Source organism: Solea senegalensis, linkage group LG17 (assembly GCF_019176455.1).
Source record: "Solea senegalensis isolate Sse05_10M linkage group LG17, IFAPA_SoseM_1, whole genome shotgun sequence".
Taxonomy (NCBI): Eukaryota; Metazoa; Chordata; class Actinopteri; order Pleuronectiformes; family Soleidae; genus Solea; species Solea senegalensis.
Genome location: NC_058037.1, coordinates 18,083,433 through 18,095,712, shown reverse-complemented (window position 1 = coordinate 18,095,712; position 12,280 = coordinate 18,083,433). Strand labels below are relative to the sequence as shown.

General features: G+C 39.1%; 1 protein-coding gene across 3 annotated transcripts in view; it reads left to right on the top strand.

The window, feature by feature from the left end:
• Positions 1–1,912: 1,912 nt before the first annotated feature.
• Positions 1,913–12,280, top strand: part of ddhd1b (DDHD domain containing 1b) — a 36,889-nt gene continuing 26,521 nt past the window's right edge. For all 3 annotated transcript variants that reach the window (XR_006362094.1, XM_044048715.1, XM_044048713.1), the window contains exons 1-3: positions 1,913–2,772; positions 9,730–9,906; positions 12,133–12,261. Coding sequence is in view for 2 of the 3 variants with exons in the window: in XM_044048715.1 (XP_043904650.1) it covers positions 2,085–2,772; positions 9,730–9,906; positions 12,133–12,261 (994 nt within the window). In the remaining variant the exon portion in view is untranslated. The remainder of the gene's footprint in view (positions 2,773–9,729; positions 9,907–12,132; positions 12,262–12,280) is intronic.

The window sequence follows — 12,280 nt, the reverse complement described above, 5'->3', positions numbered from 1 at the left end:
TGCTGCTGCTGCTTCTTCTTCTTCTTCTTCTTCTTCTTCTTCTTCTTCGAGGTTTTATGGCGGTTGACAAACAACGCTTTGGTGCATTGTCGCCACCATCTGGTATGGCGTATAGATCAAAATGTGACAGACAGACGACTTCAATCCCTGGGAGGCAAAATAAATAAATACAGAATATATATTATAATAATATACATATATGTATACATGTATATCCAGACACACACACACACAAACTGAGTGAGAAACTTATACACCTTACATTCCAACCTATTTCTTCCCAATAATAATATTTTAATAACAGTCACTCATGTTCTTTTGTAATAATGTGTCTTTCAAATCAAACTCCAGTCTGTCTGTACTGTGTTTATTGATTGTGAAGAGTGTGTTGTTTAATCCTATATGACCAAGTCTAATCCTTGGTATGACACTTTCCTCATTCCTGCATCTTTCCGTGTACATAACCTCTCCCACTTTCTCGTCTCCTGCCATTATTTTTGCCACCTCTCCTTTAGTTTGTGTTTAATGATGCTCTTCATTTCCATTTTGCTTCATTTTATAGCTAAATCTATTTCCTGTAACCCCTGTAATATATGCTGGTATCCATAAAAATGTAACTGTGAGTCCCCTCATCTGAATTCTGTATAGTGTTTGCTGTATTATGGGATGTCTATGAGTGACTGCACTGTAAGCTCGAGAGTGATGAACTTGTGAAACATTTTACACTTAAAAATAAGTGTTTTCATGATTTATAACAGTGTTCATTTTAAAGTTTTAACAAATGTAAACACGGGTGACCGTAAAGTTGCAGTAAAGTTTGTTTTTTCCTTACAGCACACGTTGGAAAATCCATTCAAATTGTTGTAACCATTTAAAAAAAGTTGCGTAAAGATGTTTATGGTTATAGTGCAGCAACCTAGTATCATTTTAAATGAAGTTAAATGCAGTGTGTAACAGCACTGAGCCATGGGGCGACAGATTCATCAGCAAACCAGGAGAGCACATTCTCCAAGAGATTCACACTGCTCCGCTGTCACAAGGACAGATTCAGGAAGTCATTCCTGCCATCATTTTACATTTTATGGGTTTTTTTTATATTGTATTGCTGCTATGTTAAAACAATTCCCCCTTGGGGTTGAATAAAGTATTTCTATTCTAAATAGTCCTGCTGTCTTCTGATGCTGCAGGGATTTAATACATTTAATGTAAAAGACGAAGCGTGCTGTGGACATCAGATACTGTAAGAAAACACACTTTCATCCTGCTTTAAATACATCAAATGTTATTTTCTGGGTCAATTTTGTTTGGAGAGAAAAATAAAATTATATTGAAGCATTAATGAGTTGCTTTGTTTGTTTTAAAAGGCGATCAAAACAAATTTGGGACAGTAGTATTGTTCAGGTTGTCCACTTTATGTACTGTCATGCTCTTTTATGTCTACTCATTGTTTTGAGTGGTTTGGACTTAGGGTTACTATTGCATTGACTTGAATTTTGATTAAATCTACTCAATTTCATATATCATGGAACTCAGTGTAGTTATTCAGATCTGCTTCAGTGTTTTAATTACATTTACTTAATTCAAAAGTCAAATCTAAATGATTTCACAGCTTTCATGCTGTCAGTGCAATAGTAATCCACATGAGAACAGAGATGAGGAGGAAACAAGCAACAGGGCTGATAAACAGAGTTCTTTCTTTAGTTATTCATTCATTCATTCCTTTATTCATCTATTTATTTAATAGTATTTTTTATTTTATTATTATCATCTTTATTATTATTTGTTTTGTATGAGGTTGAAGTATTTTGGTCCGCGCTCCCACAGAGTGGGTGGCGGTAATGCACCTTAAAGCTGGAGAAGAAGAGGAAGAGGCTGAAGAAGAGGAAGAGGCTGCAGGAGAAGAAGAGGAAGAGGCTGGAGAAGAGGAAGAGGCTGCAGGAGAGGAAGAGGCTGAGCTGTGTCCGTGTGTGACCGGTGTCTTTAAATCCACAGCTGCTGTGATGATGTAACCGTCAGGCAGATGTGAGGAAAGCTTCGTGTTTCCATGTTCAGCCTTTAACGCTGCGACTGTACCGTGAGGACACATGACGGAGGAGGAGGAGGAGGAGAACTCTGTGTACTGCAGCAGTGAATGGGACCTGGCGAATGATGTGTTTGTGTGTGGATACGACGACAGAACCGCAGCCGCTGCGGCCGCCGCCGCTGCCGCCGCCGCCGAGGAGCGTCCGGAGCACAGGCACCTGTCGCTCCCGTCTCAGGACGGCACGATGCTGGGCCTGGTCGAGGAATACGCGGCCTTGCCTTTCTTGGAGGTGGACTCTATCTACAGCGAAGGTGACGGTAGCATCACCATCAAGAAGCGCATACGCTCCAACAGCTCCAGGCACCGCGGTGACATCGTCACGGAGCTCGGACCAGAGGAAGTGCGCTGGTTTTACAAAGAGGACAAGCGAACGTGGAAACCGTTCGTTGGACACGACTCTTTGAAAATTGAAATGATTTATCGCAAATTGTGCGAGCAGAACCCCGACAAGGTCAAAGACACCGTAGAGGGCGAGGAGGAGGAGGAGGAGGAGGAGGAGGCGACCCGGTCCTACGAGACACATCCGGAGAACGGGACCGTGGACGGTGGAGGTGACCAGGCGGAGGCTGCAGTGCAGCGGCCGTCGTTGTCAGAGGAGGCGAGGAACCACGTGGAGGCAGTGTGTGTAAGAGGAGGGCTGTATGAAGTGGACATCAGAGAGAAGCAGTGCTATCCCGTTTACTGGAACCGTGAGTAGCTAATGATGTGTTAATGTTATTGTTATTATGTTCACAATGCTTTCAACCAGGGCTGCTCCCAGAGTCTTTGGGGAGCCACCAAGAGGCCCCTTGGGTGGGGGACTTAGGACTGGGCCATATTGTCCATATTGTGTGTCCTCAGAGGTCAGAGGTCTGAGCTGAACTGTGTTGCCTGTTCAGCTCAACTTTAGCAACTATGAATAGCTGAGAGAGGCCCAATGCCTGGTTATTTCAGTCCTGAAGAAATGGCTGTTGAAAAGCTGGTTTTGCCATCCAATCAGGAGCCTGTTGTCCTCATTACATATGCATTTTAAGTTTCAGGGAGACTGGGACGATGTATTGTTTGCATCATCAACCACTTACCACTTTCCAACGCAGAGATAGATGGAATGTCGGATTCTGAATAGTCATGGGACTTATTGTTCATATCCTCATTTCATATGCAAATGGCTGAGGGCAGGACAACTCATACAGTGGTTTATACAGATAAATAAATAAAAATGATCAGGTTCCCAATAGTAGGGGGGGGGCGTGAAAACATTTCTGTCCTCTGGGGGGGCATGACAGAAAATAATAGAGAACCACTGCCTTAGAGGAATATTTTTTGAATGTTGTGCGTTAGTAGGGAATCACCTCCACATTTTGCGACAGTGTGGACATACATTCTGACTGCACATGTTCCTGTAGCACAACACTTTACTGTCCAGTTGGTGGCATGCCGTGTTTTGTTTAAAAATGACAAAGACCAAACGGGATTCATTCCTGAACGGTACCCAGTCTCTAATACTCGACGCCTATTAAATATTACGTACTCGACCAAAATTCAGCAGTGTGCGGTAATATCATTAGATGCACAACAGGCCTTCGATCAAACTGAGTGGAAGTTTATGTTTGGGGCTCTCAAAAAATTTGGATTTGGAGAAAAATTTATTGCAATACTAAAACTACTTTATGCTCAGCCCATATCTTCCATTTTGACCAACTATGATAAGTCGTCTCCTTTCAATTTAAATCGAGGGACAAGACAAGGCTGTTGCCTCTCTCCTGTGCTGTTTGCTTTGGCATTAGAGCCATTAGAGCCCTGGCCATAGCTATTAGATCAAGTCCCCAAATAAGTGGAATAGATTGTGGAAATATAATTTTAAAGATAGGCCTTTACGCCGATGACGTGGTTTTGACTCTATCAAACATTGTGAGCTCGCTGACACCCCTTCTGGATCTCATTAAACAGTTTGGTAATCTTTCTGGATTCGCCATCAATTATGACACGAGTGTGTTTATGCCTCTGACAGATGATCTTGGTGCAGACTTTCTGAAAAACCTGCCCTTTAAAATATGTGCTGATTATTTCACTTATCTTGGTATTAATGTGACTAGGGATTCCAAGTCCTTGTTAAAACATAATTATTTAAACCTGATTGACAAACTGAAAAGCAAAATAAACAATTGGAGGCTTTATTGCTGATTGGACAGATTAATATTATCAAAATGACTATACTTCCTAAATTCCTATATTTCTTACATCTGCGTTTTTTAAGACTGTTGACTCAATCATTTTACTGTTTATCTGGGCTTACAAGACTCCTCGCATAAGCAAGTCTCACCTTTGAAAGCCCAAGGCAGATGGAGGTCTTGCTCTCCCAGTGTTAAGACATTATTATTGGGCATGTAATGCCAGAAATTAGATTTTTTGGAATCAGTCTTTGTCACATGACAAACAAAACAGTTCACCTCGTGGCCATTAATTGAATTGAACAAAACTTTAGCTTGTCTCTGTGCCTCACTCCTGGCTATTTTGTTTTCTAAGATCACACCTCAGTTAAAAGACTTGAAAGTTGACTTCGTAATGAGAAACACTTTTAAAATATTAAAACAGATTAAGAATATGCTCAATATCTCAGAGCACTCTCACGTTCACACTCCTATATGTCATAATCCAAATTTCCGACCAGGACAGATGGACCCTGTATTTGGGGAGTGGGCTCGGAAAGGTCTGTGTACCATTAAACATTTGTACTTGAATGGGAGGTTTGCGTCGTTTTCCCAGTTGTAGGCAGAGTTCAATTTACAGAATTCCCACCTGTTTAGATATTTCCAAATTAGGAACTTTGTCAGGCAGTCGTTTCCACATTTTGAGCTTCTTCCAAAACAACATAGCTTTTATCAAATTCTGAACAGGTCTCCCACCTCAAATATTTAATTTCTTTGCTTGTTGACTTGTTTTATGTGGCAACCCCATCTTTGCATCTTAAAGAATTGTGGGAATCGGACCTCGGTGAGAATATTTCTGATGACTTGTGGGCGAAGGCGTCGTCTAGGATCAAACTCTGCTCTATAAACGCCAGACTTCAGCTCATTCAATTTAAAGTGATTCACAGGGTGGACTATTCTAAAACTAGACTCAATAGAATCTTTCCTTCCGTTTCCTCCTTATGTGACAGATGTTCAAACAGCAACAGAACTTTGGGTCATTTGTTCTGGTCCTGCTCCAAACTTATTACATTTTGGCATGAGGTCTTTATTTTTTTTACAGGATCATACCAAACAGATCTTGTTCCGAGTGGTACCTTGGTTGTTTTGGGGTGTTCTGATTCCTCTTTAAAACAGGCTCTTGCTTTTTGTTTAGTTGTAGCTAAGAGGGTCGTCTTGGGTGCATGGAAGTCTCCCTCTCCACCCTGCTTTAAGAAATGGCTTAATGATATGGTTTCCCTTTTGTATCTTGAGGAAATTAGATCCTCTCTTTGCAACTCTCACAACAAATTTATTAAGATCTGGGGACCGTTTCTGGATGCTAATAAAGAGGACACCGTCTGATTGTTGGACGCAATGGAACTAATTTCCAAGAGCATTGATGTGGACTCTATGACCTTTCTCGCACTGTCAAACTACTGAATTGTAATTTGTGATCTGACTTGTATAAAGTTTTTTTTTCTCTTCTCCTTGTATGCTGGCATTATATTTAACCTTTTTTTTATTTGTTGATTTATTTATTTACCCTTATTTTTTTTTGGGTGTGTGTTTTTGTCATTTATCTTGTCTTATTTATTCTGTGAGTTTGGGGAGGGAATGGGGCGGCGTTGTTTGTTTTGTGCCTTTTATTCTTGTCTAAAAATTTGAAAATATTAATAAAATTTACAAAAAAAAAAAGACAAAGTATATAGTAATAATAGACAGTTACTTGATGTTATTACACACATTTGTTTCCACTAGGGATGCTCCGATACAACTTTTTCACTATAATACGATACCGATATTGCAGTCTTGAGTATTGGCAGATCCCGATGCGATATCAGCACTAATCATACATACAGTTATTTTGTAGTGTGGAACGTTAGAATAGGCTTGATCAAGTGATATTACTTAAACAGATAACAGTCAACAATAGTCAGCAACAGTTGGTACGAGAAAAACTGACCCATTTATTATTAACCAATGGTTACATCAATTTTAACCTTCAAAATAAGAATATTCATTTTTTGCCTTGTTAATTTCATACAGTCTATGGTTAATTTCATCAGGAGGAAAGTACCAAGTGCTAATGGGGGTGTTTTCAGAGCACCCGTGTTTCACAGGTAACAGCGTGTCTTCAGAGAACACCCCCCTCCGGCCCCGCGGACATACTTACCTCCGTGTGTGGAGCTTCAGGACACATTTAAAACACACAAAGCTCTTGGCATGGCTGCTTTTTGGGGTATAATTAACAAACTGTTGAAAGTCGACAGGTGGCGTTGGTTTGTAAAATAATGTTGTTTTAGTAGCTCACCTCAGGATGAGCTAGCGTGGTGCTAACGGCTAGGTCACGCTCATCAGAGGTTAAATAAAAATGTTTAACCTCTGAAATAGCAGTAACACACACACACACTGTTGTTGTGATCATGTGATCTACATGCTTCCAACACACAGAGCCCACGTGATCACAACAGGCGCTGCTGGATAGAAGAGCTGGAGCGGAATGGACTGTCGTATCGGAGCGCTTATATCGGAGATTTTAGAGGCACTCCGATATAATCTGATACTTGTTTTTTGGCTGATATTGGACCGATATCAGATATCAATATCGGATCAGGACATCTAAACAGTTAATATAAGGATATACAAATGGGGTGAAGTCCTGACTAAAAATGATCACTCTTGGAATGGAATGTGAGACAGAGAAGACAGAGAAGACATTCATTTTAATATGATTGGAGCCATAGCAATGTAAGCACTGCTGAAAAGTGGATATGTAGTGCAGAAAGCATGACCTGGCCCTCAGCCGGGATGTTTTCCAACAAGACTTCATTACATTCATTACAAGATTTAAGGTGCTTTTCACAAAATGAACATTTTTGTGGACAAGGCATGCAGCTCTCAAAGTTATATTTATCACAAATGTCTTCTGTTTGTTAAAAGACAGTGGTGCGCACAGATGCAGTGGCCGAGGCTCCCCGCTTTTTTGCCCCCTTTTATGTTTTTTACGTCTGTTCCTGACACACATATGCCATGGTAACTCTATCTACAGTTGCCAAGGCCTGATAAGCATTGGATTCCAGGCAAAAACTGAAATTACAAGTGCCCTTTCACAGAAATGGACCAGATGCGATCTGGTATGTGTCCATGCAGCGTACCGCTTTACCATCAGCAACATCCACTGACAGTCACGGAGCGTCCGCACAGAGAAACCCTCCGTGCTGATTGTTATACACAACCCACACACACATTCACATACAATGGCACTCTTGTTTGTGTCACATCTGATGCACATCTCCAAGGACATGTATGAAAAGACATCACAAATATACTAAATACTAAATGTAACATTGTAAAAATACCATGAATCCAAACATTTTATATTAAACACTGACAGCAACTGTTACTGTGTCACTCCCATCATGCCTTTCTCTGTTCATGAACGCGCCAATCAAGTAGAGAAAGCGAGGGGCTCGTTCGCATAGCTGAGAGGCATTATGGGAATAACGCTACTGCGCACGCTCTGTACCAGCTCTGTACAACCAGGAAATAAACCCAGTCAGAAACTTTCAAGGGGCGGAGCACTATCCAGTTCTTATAATACAACAATGCGTAGAACTTGAAAATGACAGATTGTGTTCTGTCCTATCAGTGTCAGTGCTTTGTTAATGTTATGCAGCGACATCTGGTGGTGATTTGAATCATTGCATTTTTAAGGAGATCAACAGCACATGCACATGCAGACTGAATGCTCCACCACCAGAGTTATTTATTTTCCTTGGAGTAGATCCATCAGTGAGTATGGTCACTCATAGTTGTAAATGTTCTACTACTGTTGTTGGAAGCGTTACTTTCAGTTAGAGTCGGGCTAACGCTAATCGCGATGCTAGCATGGGTTTAGCTGTTCAGCCTTATTTATGATTTACAGCCTGTTTTTATTTTAGCTCATTTGCTTGTATTGTAAATATGCTGTGTTTATGTTGATATTGCACCATATTTGACTGTAACATATTGCTTATTTCATACTGTATTGCAGTTTTACAAAAAGAAAACAACCAGGATTTCAGTAAAGAAAAGACTCAACTTGGAGTCAAGCCTACTGAGTCTTATTGTTGATGTTCACTAACTGTCTAATAATACAGTTTATATCAGCCAGGACAGACTAGATTGCGTTGAGCGTTAAACATGGTATGATGGTGGATATTTAAAAATGTTTTTTAAAACATTTAAAAAAAAAACAACTTTTATATATATATATATATATATATATATATGTATATATATATATATATATATATATATATATATATTTATATACAGTACATATATATATATATAGTTATTATTTTCACATTTTCAATATTTAACTTCATTCATGTCACTTTATTATAATTTGAATCTAAAATTCAAAGGTAAAATAAATACAACATTAATAATAAACAGGTCAAAAAGTTTCCATTAAAAACAAAATAACACGTCAACAACAAATCTATGGATCACACCGAGCATGTGATGACAGATCAGGACAGGCCGAGGTAACGCTGCTCTGTGCCGGGCACAGTGAGCAGCTTCGAGTGCATACATTTAAGTAATTTAAGTATTTAAGTGCTTTAATTTATTCTTTATAATTTGAAAAAAATATATACCAGCTGTAACTGTAAGCTGCACCTTCTACATCAACTAGACACAAATGTTTTATACATGATTTCTTTTTGGAGCATAAATAAGATAGATTCTGAAGTTAATTAAAAATAATCTTCAGTTTTATCTTGCTTTGTTAGATTTTCACAGGCAGGCTACGAAACAAGACCATTGAGGATCGGTGTTTGCTTAGTCTGGTCTGCACTTCTTCATCACCACCTCTTCTCTTCAACAAGACGAGGCATTTAGAACGCCGACAGGCGGTTAGTTCTCCCTGTGTGTGTTTCCTACCACGGTCAAAAACCTGCAGATTTGGGTATAAGGCAAATTGGATTCTATTGGATACTCTAAATTAGGTGTGAGTGTTGAATTATTTTTTAATTTTTAATCAATGGGACAGAATAGTGTGAATCGGGGGAGAAAGATGCCCAGCAAATGACTGCAGGTGGAATCAAATCTCAGTTGATGCAGGGGGGCTGTGGTTTATGGGGCACCAGATCTACCAAATGAGCACGTTCAAATTCTTTATATGATCATTAAACTGTTTCAAATGGTAATGTCGATACAGTCCGACTAAACTGTACAGAAGACAGAAAACACAATCCGTGTCGGCTACAGCCACATGTTTATACACATGTTTACACATACAACATGCATGTTTTCCACTTTCCATTAATATACCACATTTACTTTAAGGTATTTTAATGAAATAACTAAATCATCAACAAACAAGAAAAATTAAATGCAAAAAGACAGAAAACAAGAAATAATGTCATATAATGATATAGCAGTAAAGAAAGCATCATGTTTCTCACAAGTCTCCAGACAGCTTGATAAACATGGTGTGATGTTCCTCAGAGCAAGACCGTATTCCTGTGATGAGGGGCCAGTGGTTCACAGATGGAACATGGCTTCCCCTGGAGGAGGATGAGAGTGATCTCATCGAAGTGGAGCACCTCACTCGTTTCCGGGGACAGCAAATGAGGGACACCTATGAGATGGAGGCCATAACCACCACAGTGGACAGCAAGGATGGTATGTGTGGAACGTGTGTATGGTGAAAGAAAGAAAGAGACAAAGAGCATAAACATCTGTTTCAAGGTGACTCTTATATTATTATATAATTGATCATGTTATTATTCACTGTCAATTATGAGTCTAAACATTAACTGAGTAAATGTTTGCTCCATAAAATGTCATCCTCATACAACACACAGATATTCAGTTTACTGTCATAGTATTACAGTAGTACAGCATAGAAACTAGAACTCATTTATATTAAAAAAAACTTTCTTTTTTTTTTTAAAATTGATTACCAGAAAGAGTAAGTGGTCTGTATTTATATAAGGCTTTTCTAGTCTTAAATAAAGCGCTATGGTGGCTGACAGGGTCAAACAAAAACACACACAATCTCCAAAACACAAAAAACACCAGCATATTCTGAAATGGAAGTGTGTCTGTGGGAGCGCTCGTTTACGACCAGCCGTTCCAATACTCGGGGACTAATTCATTCTTACCTTATTACCTCGCGACGCTTGCGTGTGCTTCAAAGCAAGCACTTGTGGTGTATTTCCACCGGCTCTACTTGCGACACGACACGGTTTAGGTGCATACTCAACTCAACACATCCATTATTACAAGCCTGTACGTCTTAACTCAGCACATATCGCCACATATCAAATCAATCAAAAAACAATATTTTACCAACATTTTAGAGAACTATGAGAGTGAAAATAAAAGAAAAGACTAAGGGTTAACTGTAGTTTATTAAATAGGAGCCATTGAAATAAAATAGATCACTGTGGTTCAAAAAATAAAACAGAAGAAACATTTGTTTCCATTTTGCAGACCTTCAGGTGACATTGGAGTGAAATAGCCCGTGTTCATGTGACACATGCATGATAGCTAGATGATAGACCTAACCAGCCAATCAGAAGTCCGCTTCACTGCGAGAGCTGCAAAATAAAAAGTCCGTGACTGCAGGTAGCTGACAGACACGAGGAGGATTATCGCCGAGATTGCGCTGTGGATTTTGCTAGAAAACTTCAGACAGAATTTTGTGCTTGTGGTGAACCGACTCGGATTTAGCCGTTGTGCACCGTGATATTTCTCTTTCTCTCTTTTTGGCTAACGGGATTGCTAGCGATGGTCAATTTGCTGCATAAAATACACTCACAAACAGATAGTTGTGAGAAGCTCGATGCTAAGATAATGGTTCTTTTATTTCTCTCGACACCTGGAGTTTGAGTCGTGACTTTTAGGAGATTGTGCTGAACATCGAATTTCAGGGGAGTTATTTTTGTGAATGATTTGGTTGAATCTGAACTGTATTAAGAGCTAAAAGGTAAATGTTTATTGTATGTGTGGTGTTATTTTATTTTTATTATCCGAGGAAGCTTAATACTCTGTTCATGTGTGTTTTTCTATACACGCTGCAGTAACATTTGAAGGAGAATTAAATGTTGGGTCGGAGAACTAATTCATAATTCAATATGTTCATATGTATTTTAATACTTTTAATGTTTATGGTTCATTTTTATTGAGTTAAGAGACAAAGTAAGGAGTAATAGAAGAATATTTAAAACAGTTTATTATTTTATAAGTATATGCACAGTAAATTCATAATTTGTTTAGTTTTTGATGCAGCTGCTGTTCTCCTCACTGCGCCTGTGGTGCTGGATAAATCTAATAAATCTAAAACAGATTGAAGCCAGATTTGAACTAGTTTAAACCCAGATATAAATCAGATTAAACATTAGCTTTAACTAGGGTAAAACTGGAAAAACAAACAAACATTTGAATAATTTAAAAAGGTTTCAGATGTGAATTGTTTTGATATTTGATACCACTGAGTGATTATTTCATTTCATGTTTTCAAGCTAGCAATACACTAGGCTTTTATCTTTAAAACGTACTTGTTGTTCATAAATCTTATTTGCTCTTGCTACTTAGGTTTCGGCTTCTAAACACTCATTTCTCCAGTGAGCGAACTTTAATCCTTCTGATATACTAGTATTTGTTGATTCTGGTCTTTACATTGAAAACTGTGTTATTTGTTATTAAAACACAATAACAGTAACAACAGTAATAATCATTGTTTTTTTGTTATATTTTCATGATTCCCACAGATGTACAATTGCTTAGCCACCAGTTTGGGGGTTAAGTGTCTTGCCCAGGGAAAGATTGGCATGTCAGAGTAGCAGAGCTGGGAGTCAAACCCCCAACCATCCTTTAACTCTGCCACTTGTTGTTGTGTTGCAGCCATCCACAGTCTGAAGCTGAGCAGGAACCATGTGGACTGGCACAGTGTGGATGAGGTTTACCTGTACAGCGACGCCACCACCTCCAAGATTGCACGCACTGTCACACAGAAACTGGGCTTCTCCAAAGGTACAACACACAAACACAA